The 18,475-nt window shown below is 44.5% G+C and overlaps 1 protein-coding gene across 1 annotated transcript in view; it reads left to right on the top strand.

Annotated features, from left to right (window-relative positions):
• The first annotated feature begins 917 nt into the window (after window positions 1-917).
• Window positions 918-18,475, top strand: part of emc4 (ER membrane protein complex subunit 4) — a 37,029-nt gene continuing 19,471 nt past the window's right edge. Inside the window, exons 1-2 of the mRNA XM_060916990.1 lie at window positions 918-1,050; window positions 6,902-7,010. Of these exons, the coding sequence (XP_060772973.1) occupies window positions 6,913-7,010 (98 nt within the window). The 5' untranslated portion in view covers window positions 918-1,050; window positions 6,902-6,912. The remainder of the gene's footprint in view (window positions 1,051-6,901; window positions 7,011-18,475) is intronic.

The raw sequence follows: 18,475 nt of genomic DNA, 5'->3' as shown, positions 1-18,475 counted from the left end.
ACTCATCTCTCGGCACTCTATCGTATGCCTTCTCCAGGCCTACAAACACACAATGTAGCTTTCTCTGGCCTTCCCTGGACTTCTCCATTAACATTCTTAAAGCAACAATTGCATCCAACGTGCTCTTCCTTGGCATAAACCCGTACTGCTGTTCACAGATTCCTACCTCTCCTCTCAATCTCGCCTCCAATACCCTTTCCCATAGCTTCATGGTGTGGCTCATCAATTTTATTCCTCTGTAATTACTGCAGCTCTGTACATCTCCCTTATTCTTGTATATTGGGACTCACACACACTCCATTCATTTGGCATTTTCTCATTCTCTAGGATCTTATTAAACAATAAGATCCTAGAGTGGTTTACACGATCAGCTTGTATAATTTGTATGTTAGGGGACATGAGAGAGAGAGAGAGAGAGAGAGAGAGGAGTACTTTGTATGCTTGTGATTGTTTACTGAGGTTTTTTTCCTCTAGTTTCCAAAATATTACTATGAAGTAGTGGTGCTATTTGCCTCCACTGCAATAGGGGGCGATATAACTATTTTCAAGTCATAGCCAAAGCAACTGAAGCGTCATTGAAGCACTAGGGGGTTGCCAGATTTGTGTTTTACCCTCCCTTTACTATTTAACTGTTTATTTCTTTTGTTCCGGATTGGATTTCAGAATATTTTTTTTACAAACTGTATTAAATCCCAATATGCACTTTATACCAAATATTTCTTCACTATTATATTTTTATTATCTTAAAACGTAATAGCAGGCACGCGTTTTTCAGCTTATACTGTTCATTTAGTTCTCAGTGGAGTTGTGTATTATGTTTAAAAGTGCAGTAGATAGTATGAGTTAAATATGGAGATTGTAATATTAATAATAATAATATAAAGTATAATAAAGTTTTCGTTGACTGTTTGGTGTAGATCTGGCAACCCTTGTGACAGGCTTGTTCAGGACGGAGCACTGAAGCCGCTGCTGCTGTCATTAAATACACTTTAATATTTCTGTGGAGAATAATTATAAACCTGTACAAACATATACTGCAGTTATTTCAAGGTATGGATGTATTTTTTTTGTTTCATTAGCTTCGTAAACATTAATGCTAACATTAGCTAGCTGCTAATGACCGTGAGAAACTGCGCAGTTTGTAATGCAGGAGTGTAACACTGCCTCTGTGTGGGTTTCAATATTCAGAGCGGTGATGCTCACGGTGTTGATAAACGTCCCCGATAACACGATTAAGATCAAAACCGAGCTACAGAAATGTCACTGTGGACAGATTAGAGCTAGTCTCACTAGTGAGTGCTGTTACTGACAGTTAGCTTGGAGCTAATGAGTAGCTAAATGCTGTTTTACTGCCTCAGTAGGTTTAAAATAAAATTCCATATCCTGAACCATATTAAAACATTAAACATTTGTCTATTGGAATATTGCTGATGTGTTTAGAGATCAGTGTGCTGAATTATTGGGTGCTGCTGGATTTTATTATTCTCATTCGGGAAGTTAGTGGTAGTGTGATGACGTCACTGGAAGGAAACAGTAGAATCACTGATTTCTGTTGCGTTCGTTTCAAGTTCGATATCGAAATTTCCTAGTTGAAATTTCCCATTTCTGACCTGCAAACGTCTCATTCTCATCTCATTATCTCTAGCCGCTTTATCCTTCTACAGGGTCGCAGGCAAGCTGGAGCCTATCCCAGCTGACTACGGGCGAAAGGCGGGGTACACCCTGGACAAGTCGCCAGGTCATCACAGGGCTGACACATAGACACAGACAACCATTCACACTCACATTCACACCTACGCTCAATTTAGAGTCACCAGTTAACCTAACCTGCATGTCTTTGGACTGTGGGGGAAACCGGAGCACCCGGAGGAAACCCACGCGGACACGGGGAGAACATGCAAACTCCACACAGAAAGGCCCTCGCCGGCCCCGGGGCTCGAACCCAGGACCTTCTTGCTGTGAGGCGACAGCGCTAACCACTACACCACCGTGCCGCCCCACCTGCAAACGTTCTAGATTAAATTAGATAGAACTTTATTGACCCCTTTGAGAGGGTTCTCTCAGAGAATAGAAGAAGAAACCTTTATTCGTCACATGCACACTTCAAGCACAGTGAAATTCATCCTCTGCATTTAACCCATCTGAAGCAGTGAACACACACATGCACACCCAGAGCAGTGGGCAGCCACAACAGAGTGCCCAGGGAGCAGTCAGGGGTCAGGTACCCTGCTCAAGGGCACCTCAGCCCAAGGCCGCCCCACGTTAACCTAACCTGCATGTCTTTGGACTGTGGGGGAAACCAGAGCACCGGGAGGAAACCCACGCGGACACGGGGAGAACATGCAAACTCCACACAGAAAGGCCCTCGCCGGCCACGGGGCTCGAATCCAGACCTTCTTGCTGTGAGGTGACAGCGCTAACCACTACACCACCATGCCGCCTTAATAGAAAATAGAGAAAAAACTTCTAGATAAATTAAATTAAGTATTTACATATACAAATATAAAAAGAATAAGATATGGGGAAGAGAGGAAGAGGGAGTGGGGGGAAAAAAGGGGGCCAGCTGGAGAGATATTGCACATTGTCCGGTATTGCTTATTGTCAGGCTAGGCTACTGCTCCTTCCCGTCCTCTGTCCTCCTGTTCCCCCTCCTCCCCCCCAGAGAGGAGTTGTACAGTCTGATGGCGTGAGGGACAAAGGAGTTTTTGTGTCTGTTCGTCCTGCACTTGGGAAGGAGCATTCTGTCACTGAACAGGCTCCTCTGGTTGCTGATGACGGTGTGCAGAGGGTGACCGGCATCGTCCATGATGTTCAGTAGTTTGTCCATAGACCTCTTCTCTGCCACCGTCACCAGAGTGTCCAGCTTCATGCCGACCACAGAGCCGGCCCACCTGATCAGTTTGTCCAGCCTGGACGTGTCCTTCTTGGATGTGCCCCCCCCCCAGCACACCACGGTGTAAAACAGGACACTGGCGACCACAGACTGATAGAAAAGGTACACAACAACAAAGTTAAACTGACAGAAGAAAAAAAAAACATGTGGAAGCCATGGCCTAATGTTTAGAGAAGTAGCTTTGGGACCAAAAGTTGCTGGTTTGATTCCCTGAACCAGCAGGAATGACTGAAGTGCCCTTGAGCAAGGCACCTAACCCTCAACTGCTCCCCAGGCTGCCCTGGGTATGTTGTACATCACTCTGTATAAGAGCATCTGCTAGATGCCATTAATGGTGGGTTTTTTTTTTTTTAAACTGTCAGTCGTGCAGCCTTCAGGTGGCACAGTGGTGTAGTGGTTAGCACTGTCGCCTCACAGTAAGAAGGTTCTGTGTTCAAGCCCAGTGACAAATGGCGGACTTTGTGTGGCGTTTGCATGTCTGTGTGGGTTTGGTTAATTGGCAACTCTAAATAGTCCATGACCAAAAGCAGTGCAACAGAGGAATGGCTCGCCGGCTGTACTTACTTAGCCAATAGGAAAATAGAAAAACCCTAGGAAATGGCACCCGACCCAGAACACACTGGACAGGTGAATAAAAATAAGTGCAGCCTTCTTGGATCTGTAAACAAGACTGAGCAGGAAAAATGACACATGTGGTCACAAACATCTCATTATCCGTCTACAGGGTCGCAGGCAAGCTGGAGCCTATCCCAGCTGACTACGGGCGAAAGGTGGGGTACACCCTGGACAAGTCGCCAGGTCATCACAGGGCTGACACATAGATACAGACAACCATTCACACTCACATTCACACCTACGATCAATTTAGAGCCACCAGTTAACCTAACCTGCATGTCTTTGGACTGTGGGGGAAACCGGAGCACCCGGAGGAAACCCACGCAGACACGGGGAGAACATGCAAACTCCACACAGAAAGGCCCTCGCTGGCCCCGGGGCTCGAACCCAGGACCTTCTTGCTGTGAGGCGACAGCGCTAACCACTACACCACCGTGCCGCCCCTGGTCACAAACACTATTATATAAATGCATTCATAATGTTTTCACGTTTTTGGGGTGTTTTTCTTTCTTTCACGTTTCCCTGAATAAGGTGGCACATTGGTTAGCACCATCTCTTCACAGCAAGAAGACTCTGGGCTTGAACCTGCCAGTTGACCGAGACCTTTTTGTTACCTTTTCGACCAACAGGTAATGGGTTCTTGAACCGGTTCCATTCAGGATTCTTTGAATCTTGGTGTCAGTGACCCAGCCCACGTTTTCACCAGTTTTGAGCGGAATCATTGTAATCAAGGATGCATCATGAACAGAGGATGTTGTGTAATTCACAACGGGAGTAAACCGTAGTAACAAGATGGTGGCACGCATTGATTTTTGTTCTGTTTTTACAGAAATTTGTTCTTGGTCCATTTTTTTTCTGAAGATGTATCCTTTTCCATTGTGTTCTCCGCTTCCACTCCAAACTAATGATGCCCACTGATGTCATCACAGTTTGTGCTGGAAAAACCAGCTATATTTTTTGGTTCCACCTGGGAACCAACTTTTCAGCTTCGGAACCAGAGCCGGACCCATTCCCTGTTGGTCGAAAAGGGGAACGTGTAGAGTTTGCATCTTCTGCCTGGGTAGATTTCCTCCCACAGTTCAAAGACATATGGATTAAGTCAACTAGCTACTCTTAAAGTGCTGATGACACGAACATGACTCTGTGCAATTTCTTAAATAAACTATACAACATGGCAAACATGTTAGATTTCTGTTATAATTACGTGAAAAGAAGCTGTTGTTACGCGAATATCCAACTTTTAATTGCACAGCGCAAGAAAACTGGGTCCGTGGCTCGCGGCCATGTTGTGACGTCAGCGGAAGAACACGCTGCGGTTCACTGGCTGTTCTACTCTGGTTCTACTCAATGGAAATGGCGCATGAAAACGCCGGTGAACTCTCTAGTGCTAGCTCTTCCTCTTCTGGGAGTCTAGAATTGTGTTGATCTCTTCCGAATAGAATCTATGATAGCCTACCCTCTTTACCCTTTGCCTCTCGTTGCTAGGCGGCAGTTACATGAAAGCCGCAAGCTTTCACAAGCAAATACATGACTGATATCACGCCGACTTTATGATTACATTTATGATTATCATGTAGAATCTATAGCTCTACGTACCTTTATCTTATGTCGTTTCACAACACATGTTCTGACAGGAGGACTGTCTTTGGATCCGGCATAGCTACTAGTAGACCCCCTCCGGAATACTGGCAGTGTTGCCAGATTGGGAGGAATCCCGCCCAGTTGGGCAGTTTCAAGTGCATTTTGGTGGGTTTTGAACATATTTTGGGCTGGAAAACTTCAGCAGTATCTGGCAACACTGTGTAGGCACTGCTGATGGTAGTAACACACGTTTGTGCTGAACTGAACACCCAAGAGATTCTTTTAAGCTGGGAAGGGTGTCAAAACAATCCAAATCGAAGTGTTCAGAGCACAGGACGGATGTTGGTGAGGGCTCCCACTTGTCACGAGTGCGCCTGACTTGCTTCACCCACTTCGCATGCAGCTCGGGATCTCTGGGAAACTTGAATAAACTTACCCCATCCTTGTGGGTTTTGGAGCAAAAGCCGGCAACAGAACGCGAAGGCATAATAACTAATATATATATATATATATATATATATATATATATATATATATATACTAATAATGACAAACTGAACACCTGTCGCATCAACAACAAACTGGTAAGTGAGGAGGAAGGTTCTTTCGCTGACGTCATATAGCTCCTCCTCCTCTTTCGTCTCCTGGGTGCTGCAGCCCCGTCAAATTTGCCCAAATAGCTGCGTTTTTTATCATAACTTGTAAAATAGGCGCCTTCGTGAATTAATATATGGATCATCGGGAATTACTTTTTATGTTATAAAACATCGCCAAAGATGTCAAAAACGTGTCATCAGCACTTTAAGTTAACCCAGTGCGGCGCCAATCTTCATTTCATTAACACTCGGCCTCTATTATATATCTAGGTTTACAGCGGGGGGGGCTGGTCCTCTGGTAACCGTGAGAGATTGACTCCCTGCTCACATCTGTATTGCGACATGCCTTGCCAGATGGCAGTAGGTGCCATTTTTATGATGGTCTTTAGTATGACCCAACCACGAGTAGAACTTGCAATTTCCCGGTCAAGTGGCAAACACGCTAACCAGCTCGTGGTCTTCTAGATTAGTAAATACTTTTAAATAACAGGTTAGAGTTTTCAGTTTGAGGTGCAGCCCGTGATGACAGTCGCATGCACTGCAGAAAGTTTTCAAGAGACCCGGAGCGCATCAGCTTGTTGAACATCACTGTGCATGAAATTGTGAAACATTACACTGGTTCGCCGTGGAAACCAGGTGGATAGAGATGTTTCAGCTCTCAAGTGCCATTTTAGCTGGAGCTAAAATAAAGCACAAGGGCTTCTTTTCTCACCGTTTTCTAGCAGAGTTTAGTGTCGGATTAATGAGAAATCCAATGTAGAAGTCGTGGAGACTGTGATTTCAAGAGTCCAGAATGCAATGCAGATGTACAACATAGATGCACAGAATCTCAGCGTGACTAATTTGCAATCTACGAGATGATCATTACGATGGTGCTGATTGATGGCGAGATTATCCTGGACACTGAAGCTTTCGAACCTGAGAGAGCTGCGAGATTAAAGTGCTGCCGCATCACTGTTTAGGTAGAGAATAATTCCCACTGGCGCCATTATTAGCTGGCAGTTTAACAGTGTTGTGGGTGAAAGAAAGATTTTTACACCAAAACTTAGCAGTCAGTCATTGATCTGCAAGACATTCCTGGTGAATTTCTCAAAGCATGATTCCCACCTGTATTTTCAGAGCATTAATGTTCACGAGACATCAAGAGTGAACTTGGATAGGTAACTCCGAAGTAGATGGTGAAAATATTTAATGTTTTTGTTTTGTTGTTTATTAGTAATCGGAACCATGTCGTCAGCGGGGGGACAGGGAGGAGCTTTGTCCACTAAAGCCACAGGACCAAAGAGGATGAAATGGGCTCTGGAGCTCAGTCTGTCCAACACCAGGTAAACTTGATTCATCTCAAGAATAGTGGAAGTGATGACACTAAGGCCTCCTCAGTTGAAGGACCAGCGATCTGAGCCTAGAAATTTGTGAACGTTCCACACTTTAACATGTCCATCCAATTTGACTTGATTTGTAGTTATACAGTGTCTTGTAAAAAAGTATTCATCCCCCTTGGTGTTTGTCCTGTTTTGTTCCATTACAAGCTGGAATTAAAATGGGTTTTTGGAGGGTTAGCACCATTTGATTTACACAACATGCCGATCACTTTAAAGATGAATATTGTTGTTTTATTGTGATGCAAACAATAAAGATTTTAAAAAAAAGAACAGAAATCTGGAGCCTGCATAGGTATCCCCCCCCCCAAGTCAATACTTTGTAGAGCCATCTTTTGCTGCAATTCCAGCTGCAAGTTTCTTGGGGTATGTCTCTATTAGCTTAGCACATCTAGCCACTGGGATTTTTGCCCATTCCTCAAGGCAAAACTGCTCCAAATCCTTCAAGTTAGATGGGTTGTGTTGGTGTACAGCAATCTTCAAGTTATGCCACAGATTCTCAATTGGATTGAGGTCTGGGCTTTGATGAGGCCATTCCAAGATATTTAAATGTTTCCCTTTAAACCCCTCCAGTGTAGCTTTAGCAGTATGTTTAGGGTCACTGTCCTGCCGGAACGTGAACCTTCGTCCCAGTCTCAAACCTCTGGCCGACTCAAACAGGTTTTCCTCCAGAATTGCCCTGTATTTAGTGCCATCCGTCTTTCCTTCAGTCCTGACCAGCTTTCCTGTCCCTGCAAATGAAAACTATCCCCACAACGTGATGCTGCCACCTCCATGCTTCACTGTAGGAATGGTGTTGTCAGGGTGTTGGGTTTGCGCCCCACGTGTCGTTTCCCATGATGACCAAAAAGATCAATTTTAGCCTCATTTGACCAGAGAATCTTCTTCCATGTGTTTGAGGAGTCTGCCACATGCTGCCACATTCTTAAGCAATGACTTTTTTTCTGGCCACTCTTCCGTGAAGCCCAGGTTGATTTATACAGACATCATGTGACAGATCATGTGACACTTTGATTGCACACAGGTGGATCTTAATCAACTAATTATGTGACTTATTTAGTGAATTGGTTGGACCAGCTCTTATTTAGGGGTTTTATACGAAAGGGGGTGAATACTTATGCACACTCCAGATTTCTGGGGGGTTTTTTCATCTTAATTACTGTTTGCGTCACAATAAAACAACAATTTTCACCTTTAAAGTTGTAGGCATGTTGTGTAAATCAAATGGTGCTAACCCTCCAAATATCCATTTTAATATCAGCTTGTAATGCAACAAAACAGGACAAACACCGGGGGAGGAATACTTTTGCAAGACACTGTAGTCGAATGCAAAAATTTGCACCTCCTTGGTTTCTGTACCTTTATTTTGCAATTTACCTCCAACCGACCCCTTGCATGTGACATCACACATCATGTGATAATTTCTCCTGGGGGCCAACCAGACACTGTGTTTCCTGTAAGCGAGGCTTAGTCTGTCTTATGGTTCATTTTTGCACTGTTTTTGGTTCCAATCGCTCATATAGAGAAAGAGATAAAAAGGTATTCCCGTCTCCCTGGAATTTTGTCTTCAGCTTCTGATCGTGGCGTAGGAACTTGACTTGGGCATTTCTTTAGAAAGGAAATCTCTCTGATCTGGGAGTAGGCGGTTGTTTGGGTTTTTTTTCTTCTTCCCCCACAGCAGTAGGAAGAACCCAGTACGCCTTTTTATCTGTAACTGTCAGTGAATCCCTTTGTTTCACTCCAGCTTCGAGCCCACAACGGTGTGAGAACAGCTCTCTCCAAGGCCTGCCATACAGTCGCGGTGTGCGGCCACGAGCTAGCCATTTTTTTTCACTGACCTTCCGTAGAATTAAAGGTTTTTCGGTCATTCTTTGTGAATGGCTCACCAGGAACAGAATACAGGTAGTCGTCGACTTACGACTGCGTTTGGTTACGACTGGCCGGTCGTAAACCGATCTGGTCGTAAGTCGGTCTATGTTAAATGAACGTAAGTATATTGTGATGTGTAATGATATTGTAATCATCTTAAAGTCTTATTTTATCAACATTTTCTTATTTCATTACCTTGGCTCATTATTTGGTTGAAGTCAAACACTGCATACTACGCTGCATACAGTACAATTCGCTTAATATGTGCAAAACAAAAAATACGAAATACAGGTGTGAAAAATAGAAAACATTTTAGTTTGAAGCATACCAAAATACAAATATAAAACATAGCAAAATACAAAACTTAGTGACCGCTGGCATCACTGGTGCTTGGCTGTGGGTCGTCTGCGTCATCATCAGCTGTTGCAGCGCTCGGGCTGGCGGGAGCATTTGCTCGTTTCATAAACCAGGAGCTGGGGCGGAAACTGTATGACGGAGCGCGAGAGAGACTGCACATGTGCCTGGAGCTGGGGCGGAAACTGTTGTACGCAGCGGGAGGCGCTGCCGGAAGCTGGGGTGGAAACTGTTGTACGCTCAGCTGGGAAACACTTGCCTGTCATAACCAGACGGTCGTAAAGTCGATTGATCGTAAGTCGCATAGGTCGTAAGTCGACGACTACCTGTATATGGTTGTATTCAGTCACATAAACCTTTCAAAAATATATATACTTCTCACCCAGTAAATTAGAATCCTGGTGATTTATATCCTCGTAGCTTCAGTAGATCTAGAGATTTAGTCGATTTAGTGAATCCCAAACGCTGTGAAACGCGCCAGCCATCTATGGTGAGAAGTGCTGCTGTAGTTGAGAAACTCTCATTTCTCCCGCTTCTAACTAACTCCATGACCCATACCAAAATAACAATGTCACGCTCATCACTTAAGGATGATTTATGCCAAGTTTCACGGAAAAATACAGCGAAATAAACTTGCTAGAAGCATTTTTCAAAATCCCAAACATTATGAAACATTTCTTGTAGGGTTTCAGGTTACAAATTTCGAGAATAGAGAAATCGCGGCGCAAAAGTTTGCCACTGAACTCGCGAAAATACTCCATCCTAGCGAGTTTCACAACCGAACTAGGCTACGTGACAGTCCGTGACCACCCAGGAATGTTCTAGAAGATACACTTCTAGGCACGTGCGATCGAGAAAGACGCCACGTGAAGGTAGTAAAGGTAGTATTTCCACTGTCTTATGACGTTTTTGCTTGTTTTAGTGCGATAAAACGATAATTTTATTAGTTTAACATACCCTTAACGTCACGAACAGTTATTTCAAACACCCTACATTTTTTTCATCATTTGTAATTTCCTATGGAAAAATAAAGCGTCACGTTTTGCGAGTTTTACGTCCCTATATGCAGCAAAGTTCGCATGTTTAATCAGCTGAGGTCATTGTTTGTGTATCACATTGTCATGGAAAGCGCCGGGAAAAGTGAGCTAATGAAGATTTACCGTAAGAAGAAGAGAAAAAAGCCTACTATGAGAATTTTCTCATGGTTTATCACGAAATCCAGAGAAAACAGAAAAAAGAAAGAAACCCCAAAATCTCAAGTGTCACGCAATAGCAACAAAGCTCCTGGAGGGAATAGTAGCACGGAAAGAGTAAAAAAAAATTCGACAACGCAAGGCGGTGGAGAAAAAGAAGGCACAGAGCAGAGAAAGGTCGAGACGTTTTTGTCAGAAAAAGACAGCTGCCGATGATGGAGAGGAAATTCCAGAAACTCCCGTTTCCACGTTTAGCAGTCGGATGGTGAAAAAACGTGCCATGGACAAAACCAGAAATACTTTGCCCGAAACACCAGAAAAGAAAGCGGAAATTTTAGACAAAATAATCAGAAGTCCGAATACAAGAAAAGCGCTTCAGAAAAAAGGACTTGTGAAATCTCCAAAAGACGAAGAAGAAATCGAGACCCTCCGCGCTATTGGCGAAGTTTGGTCAAGTGGCATAAAGGCAGTGAAAAGCAACAATAAAAGCGACGGCCGAGCAGCTCTAAAAGCCGTCAAATCGCTAGCTTTTGGTGAAAGCATAAAGAAACTGACTTCGAAAGTAGCCAAGCTGGTCTCCTTAGATCGACGATCAGTCTGCAGAGGTATAAAGCGTAGAGCAGCAGTTTCGAAAGGAGATGAGCCAAGTTGGCTTTTTACGAAACGAAAGCCGAGAGTGGACGCTTTGTCCAAAGAAACGAAGCAAGCTGTCTGCGAGTTTTGGACTGAAAAAGTGAGCAGGCCAACGGGCGATAAGCGAGACGTACTTCGAAAGCGTATTGGCCCCAAACAGTACTTGGAGCACCCAAAACATGTGCTGGAACAAACGCAGAGCGACGCTTATTTCAATTTTTGCCGTGAAAATCCCGATATGAAGATATCAGTGCGGAAGTTTGAACGACTCAAGCCTTTTTTTGTGAAAGGAGCCAAAGAAAGGGACAGGAGATCTTGTCTTTGTCGAAAGCACGAAGAAGCTCGACTGGTCTTTGCAGACTGCATGAAATTCAGAAAAGCGGATTCGGAGAGTACAGACGCCGACCAACCACCTGCGTTTTCATCCGTTTCTGATGCAGCAGAAGCTACGCTTTGCCCAAGAGGGGAGAATGAATTTCACAAACACAGCTGCCTCAACAGCCTGTAACGAATGCGGAACTCGCCTATTCAAGCTTGGAGAAGATGAAATGTCCGAGGAAGGAACCGTGAAGTGGTGGCGATTTGAGTATATACAAACTGGAAAATTACTACCGTCCGGGGAGCAGCAGAAGAAAATTGCACTGGTTCAAAAGGAAACCGCACCCAAAGAACTTTTCCAATATTTTATCAAGCTGTTAGAAGACTACCCTGGGGCGGCACGGTGGTGTAGTGGTTAGCGCTGTCGCCTCACAGCAAGAAGGTCCGGGTTCGAGCCCCGGGGCCGGCGAGGGCCTTTCTGTGTGGAGTTTGCATGTTCTCCCCGTGTCCGCGTGGGTTTCCTCCGGGTGCTCCGGTTTCCCCCACAGTCCAAAGACATGCAGGTTAGGTTAACTGGTGACTCTAAATTGACCGTAGGTGTGAATGTGAGTGTGAATGGTTGTCTGTGTCTATGTGTCAGCCCTGTGATGACCTGGCGACTTGTCCAGGGTGTACCCCGCCTTTCGCCCGTAGTCAGCTGGGATAGGCTCCAGCTTGCCTGCGACCCTGTAGAAGGATAAAGCGGCTACAGATAATGAGATGAGAAGACTACCCTCATCATCAGTTCATGGCAATCTGGCAGAGAAAACAGCTTGATAACCTACTGGAAAATCTCCCTCTGGGTCATGCGGTTTGCATTCATGACTATTCCGAGAGCTACTCGTGTAGAAAGCAAAATGAAATCCAGTCTCAATATTTTGACATTAATAAGGCCAGCTTAAATATCACTATCCTGTTCCGCCATTCCTCTTTGGAAGCTGATGGCTATGAAAGTACTGAGGAAGACCCAAAGGTGATCAAGGAACATGTTTTCGTAATAATTGAAAATCCAGGGCAAGACTCCGACGCAGTTCATCATGCTCAGTCACTGATTGCACAGTATCTCACAAGTGACCTCAAGATTGAAGTAAAAAAAATGCACGAGTTCACAGATGGCTGTGCCGCCCAGTATAAATCGAGAAACTGCATTGGTGATCTTTCTTGCTCTTTTTCCGACTTTGGCTTCCCAATACAGAGGAACTTTTTTGAAACGTCGCACGCTAAAGGAGAACAAGATGCAGCCGGCTCTCATGTGAAGCAGCAGGCAACCTTTGCAGTTATCCGCGGAAGAGCAAACATTACAGATGCTAAAGGACTGTGTGACTATCTTGTAGCCTCCTTCTCCACGCCTGTTGCCTCAGCATACCCCTCTCGAAGTTCTTCTGTGAGCCTGAACAAGAGAATTTTCTTTTATGTTCCTGCTGAGGGAGTTGGCGCCATAGAAAGACGAAGAGAAGGGCGTAAGTTTGTTTCATTGAAGGGGATAAGGAAGCTTCACAGTGTTCTCACATCCACCCAGCAACTAAAGATTTTAGTGAGAGAAAGGTCCTGCTATTGTGATGAATGCCTTTTTGAGAATTATGATCAGCGTAATTTCAAAGATTTAGTAGATGGCGTGACTGAAGTCAATTTGGAAAGGGAGGGCTCTGCAGCAGTAACACGTTCACAGCACGATGTACCACTAGCTCAGGGGTGTCAAACTCAAATACACAGTGGGCCAAAATTTAAAACTTGAACAAAGTCGCGGACCAACATTGAACAAATGAACCTTTTAATATGGACCCAAACAAGTTTTGCTTTAACATTGAATATGGAACAAGCAACGCTTATTACTATACAATATATAACAATAGTGCAGACATGCTAAATCGAATTTCAAATAAAAAAAAAACACATCAATGGCATTAATTTATTAAATGAAATTTAAATAAAAATCGTATGCCTCTTTTCTATTTGCAGCCTTCTGATTTAAATATCAAAATAAACTTTTTCCACAGGCTAATAATTTTAAAGGGGCCATGGCATGGTGGTTTGTTGATGCTTTAAACGGGCTCGTGGAGGCTTCCGGATGTTATATCCGCAGCCTTTCTCTAAATGAACCCTCGGCACGTAAATATAGCCTCCTGGGAGAAAGCCCCATTTCAGTGCTTTTCCCAGTGCGTTGTTTTGCTAATGAGAAGCAGGAGGCGGGGAAGGGTAGAGGGTGGGGGCGGGCCATGGGGGGAGGGGCTTGACCAAGCTGCGCACACACATACTCGCTGCTATCAGCGCCTGTAGCCACGCTGCTAAGACAAAACCCCGTTCTCCCTCGGACTCCTTTCATAAACTCAACGTGACACAGAGAACAGAGAGTGAGAGTGTTCGGAGTGGTAGTTTACGAACGTATAATACCCTAGGCTTGAACACGCACTCCATAACCAAAGAGGATAGAAGCAGCAACTACAGCAACATATGGCTTATCCAACAGAAGACATGCATTGCGGAGCAATAGTCAAACATAAGCTCATAAGTTACAGTCAATTTCCAGACTAAACTCAGTTTAACAGAGCGATGCTGCATGCTCTTTAGTTTTGTAGCGCAGATTACCTGGCTAACTGCAGGAAGCGGTTAGCTGCACAGCTAATGTAGCCATTGCTAGGCTAACGCACCGATTTTAAAACACGGCAAAATGACCAGTTATACACTTGCTTGTTCGGTGTTTGTTGCTGATGCGGCAGGGATGCTTGGTACGGACCCAGGCTTCAGTGACGGTTGATGTGCAAAACCTGCCCTGTACTGTCCCAAGTTGTGGAAACATTCCTCAGGAAAATGCTTCCGACAAACATACACCGTCTTAGGTAGACTCAACAGCGTATTATTGAAGTAAATAAAATTAAGCCACTGCGTCTTCAGGGGTTCTCCCGTCGGCAGTAAAAACAGACTCTTTTCTGTGTTGTCACATCCATGTACAGCGCAATTTCCATGTTTCGCTCGCTTAGGTGATGCCATGTTGTTGTGTCCTCTATGGTCTCCTCACTACAACTGGGCGGGGCAATCCATACAGTGGGTGGGAATCCAGAGGGGGGGCGTGGGGATCATCTCCCTTGCTGACGTAGTAAAGGGAAGAGCTTATCAACGCGCCGTTTTGACGCGCCATTCTCAAATGTTGGGCATAGTTTGGTTTACACATTATGAAATTTCTAGCCACTGGGGTGACTTAAGAAGGTCAGAGGAACTCATTTTAACATTAAAAAAACCTCAGAAAGTGAAAATTTCATGCCATGGGACCTTTAAAAATAAAACAACAATAATAAATCAATCAACCATTCAAGCCCATGCCTTGGAGTAGCAAGAAAAAGTGCATAAAGAAAAGGTTAATTATTGCTCAGTTTGCTACACACTGATCTAATCTGATGTGCCCAAGCCAGATACCTGGCATCTCTTCTTGAATGCTAGTTCATCAATGTCTGGGCTCAGGCTCTGAGCTGAGGAAATCCTCAGTATCGAGCGAAGGTGTTCATCAGTCAGACGTCTCCTGTGAGATGTTTTGGTCATCTTCATTGAGGAGAAAAGTTGCTCACATAGATAAGTGCTGCCGAACATGGAGAGCATCTGAGCAGCTTGGGTGCAGAGCTGAGGCATTGTGTCAGGGATGAACTGTGGAAACTGTGCGGCGCCCACAGCATCGTACTTTGACTTCAGCGTGTCATTACACTGGAGTTCAGTCAGCTCCATTTGGAGGTTGGTTGGTGCGTTTTCCACATCAACTGCGAAGGGATTACTCATCTCATCTCATTATCTCTAGCCGCTTTATCCTTCTACAGGGTCGCAGGCAAGCTGGAGCCTATCCCAGCTGACTACGGGCGAAAGGCGGGGTACACCCTGGACAAGTCGCCAGGTCATCACAGGGCTGACACATAGACACAGACAACCATTCACACTCACATTCACACCTACGCTCAATTTAGAGTCACCAGTTAACCTAACCTGCATGTCTTTGGACTGTGGGGGAAACCGGAGCACCCGGAGGAAACCCACGCGGACACGGGGAGAACATGCAAACTCCGCACAGAAAGGCCCTCGCCGGCCACGGGGCTCGAACCCGGACCATCTTGCTGTGAGGCGACAGCGCTAACCACTACACCACCGTGCCGCCGCGAAGGGATTACTGAGCAGTTCAAACCTACATTTCTGGACATCAAAGTCGGCAAATCGCTGGCTAAACTCAGCGCCAAGTACACTGAGCTTTTCAGTAAACTGTGCGCATGGGAACACAGCGGTAGAGATCTGCGTTTTTATGGTTTGGCAGCAGGGAAAATGGCCAAGGTTTCCTTGCAGCATCTGATTCTCCTACAGGCACAGTTTAGTTTTCAAAGCCCTCACTGCAGCGTACATGTCTGTGATGATGCGCCCCCGCCCCTGAAGCTGCAGGTTCAGCGCATCGAGATGTCACACAGAAACTTTTGCTCCCGGAGCTCTGCTGTGTCCTTCCCTTTGCTTTCCAGAAACTGACACATTTCCTCACGCAGCTCGAAACATCTGTTCAGTACTTTTCCTTGGCTTAACCATCTCACCTCTGTGTGATATGGCACGTCTGCGTATTCCGAACCACACTCCTCCAGAAAAGACTTAAACTGGCGGTGATTCAGACCTTTTGGCTCTTATAAAGTTAACTACTTGTGTTACTGTGGTCATAACATGCTCCATCTTTAGGGCTTTGCCACACAGTGATTCCTGATGTATGATGCAGTGATAAACAGTTAGCTCACCTGCACAGTTCTCTTCCCACATCTTCTCCCGAACCCTGCCCACGAGTCCACTCTTTTTACCGCACATCACTGGTGCACCATCTGTCGTTAATCCCACGAGTTTATCCCACGGCAGCTTTATTTCAGTTACACATTTGGAACGTTTCTGGGTCCTGTCCTGATTGACGCGCCAAAACAACAGCAGAGCATTATGGGATTTGTAGTATTAGCGGTGAATGCGCTGTATACACAAATCCGACGAGTAGTCATTTGGGATTGCCTCGCGGGCCAAATATAATTACACTGCGGCCCAAATTTGGCCCGCGGGCCAGAGTTTGACACCCATGCACTAGCTGAAGCTATACATTTGCACATTGATGACCTAGTCAAGAAGGGAAGCACTGTCGCTGTTGCCACAGATGAAGACGAGAACTTTGATCAGAGACTCAGATTGTTTTGCAGGTCAAGGGGCCCACAGGGCACCTCCTGGGAAAAAACAGGGGCCCATTTCTACAATGGGGGGCCCAGTGATTGTCCTTCAGTTGAAGCGAACCTAGTGAGTGAAGCGAGCCCAATGAACAGCTGGGGCAGCCCAGGGGCTGTTTTTTTCTTCTCAATTCTGGTTTTTTTTTTTTTTGGTATTAGAAGCCATATGAAGCAATGTAGATGACAAAAATCAGTGCTTCAACCAAATATATTGAGATATTGTTTAATCAGTGGCAATATTTTGGAATTCAACCACAGGCCACTATATATCACATCTACACTACCATTCAAAAGTTTGGGGTCACCCAGACAATTTTGTGTTTTCCATGAAAAGTCACACTTTTATTTCCCACCATAAGTTGTAAAATGAATAGAAAATCTAGTCGAGACATTTTTCTGGCCATTTTGAGCATTTAATCGACCCCACAAATGTGATGCTCCAGAAACTCAATCTGCTCAAAGGAAGGTCAGTTTTATAACTTCTCTAAAGAGCTCAACTGTTTTCAGCTGTGCTAACATGATTGCACAAGGGTTTTCTAATCATCCATTAGCCTTCTGAGGCAATGAGCAAACACATTGTACCATTAGAACACTGGAGTGAGAGTTGCTGGAAATGGGCCTCTATACACCTATGGAGATATTGCACCAAAAACCAGACATTTGCAGCTAGAATAGTCATTTACCACATTAGCAATGTATAGAGTGCATTTCTGATTAGTTTAAAGTGATCTTCATTGAAAAGAACAGTGCTTTTCTTTCAAAAATAAGGACATTTCAAAGTGACCCCAAACTTTTGAACGGTAGTGTATATTATCTCCTCCTTGTAAATTATAGCACAACAATAGGTTTGTTTTTTGCATGCTGTGACGGTCTAATTCTGCTTGTCTCTAATCATCTCTACAGTGGTGCTTGAAAGTTTGTGAACCCTTTAGAATTTTCTATATTTCTGCAGAAATATGACCTAAAACAACATCAGATTTTCACACAAGTCCTCAGAATAGATAAAGAGAACCCAGTTAAACAAATGAGACAAAAATATTATACTTGGTCATTTATTTATTGAGGAAAATGATCCAATATTACATATCTGTGAGTGGCAAAAGTATGTGAACCTCTAGGATTAGCAGTTACTTTGAAGGTGAAATTAGAGTCAGGTGTTTTCAATCAATGGGATGACAAGTGTGAGTGGGCACCCTGTTTTATTTAAAGAACAGGGATCTATCAAAGTCTGAGCTTCACAACACGTTTGTGGAAGTGTATCATGGCACGAACAAAGGAGATTTCTGAGGACCTCAGAAAAAGCGTTGCTGATGCTCATCAAGCTGGAAAAGGTTACAAAACCATCTCTAAAGAGTTTGGACTCCACCAATCCACAGTCAGACAGATTGTGTACAAATGGAGGAAATTCAAGACCATTGTTACCCTCCCCAGGAGTGGTCGACCAACAAAGATCACTCCAAGAGCAAGGCATGTAACAGTCGGCAAGGTCACAAAGGACCCCAGGGTAACTTCTAAGCAACTGAAGGCCTCTCTCACATTGGTTAATGTTCATGAGTCCATCATCAGGAGAACACTGAACAACAATGGTGTGCATGGCAGGGTTGCAAGGAGAAAGCCACTGCTCTCCAAAAAGAACATTGCTGCTCGTCTGCAGTTTGCTAAAGATCATGTGGACAAGCCAGAAGGCTATTGGAAAAATGTTTTGTGGACGGATGAGACCAAAATAGAATATTTTGGTTTAAATGAGAAGCGTTATGTTTGGAGAAAGGAAAACACTGCATTCCAGCATAAG

The sequence above is a fragment of the Neoarius graeffei genome, chromosome 3 (assembly GCF_027579695.1).
Source record: "Neoarius graeffei isolate fNeoGra1 chromosome 3, fNeoGra1.pri, whole genome shotgun sequence".
Classification (NCBI taxonomy): Eukaryota; Metazoa; Chordata; class Actinopteri; order Siluriformes; family Ariidae; genus Neoarius; species Neoarius graeffei.
Note: the sequence above shows the minus strand (reverse complement) of the source record. Positions and strands in the feature narration are given on the sequence as shown.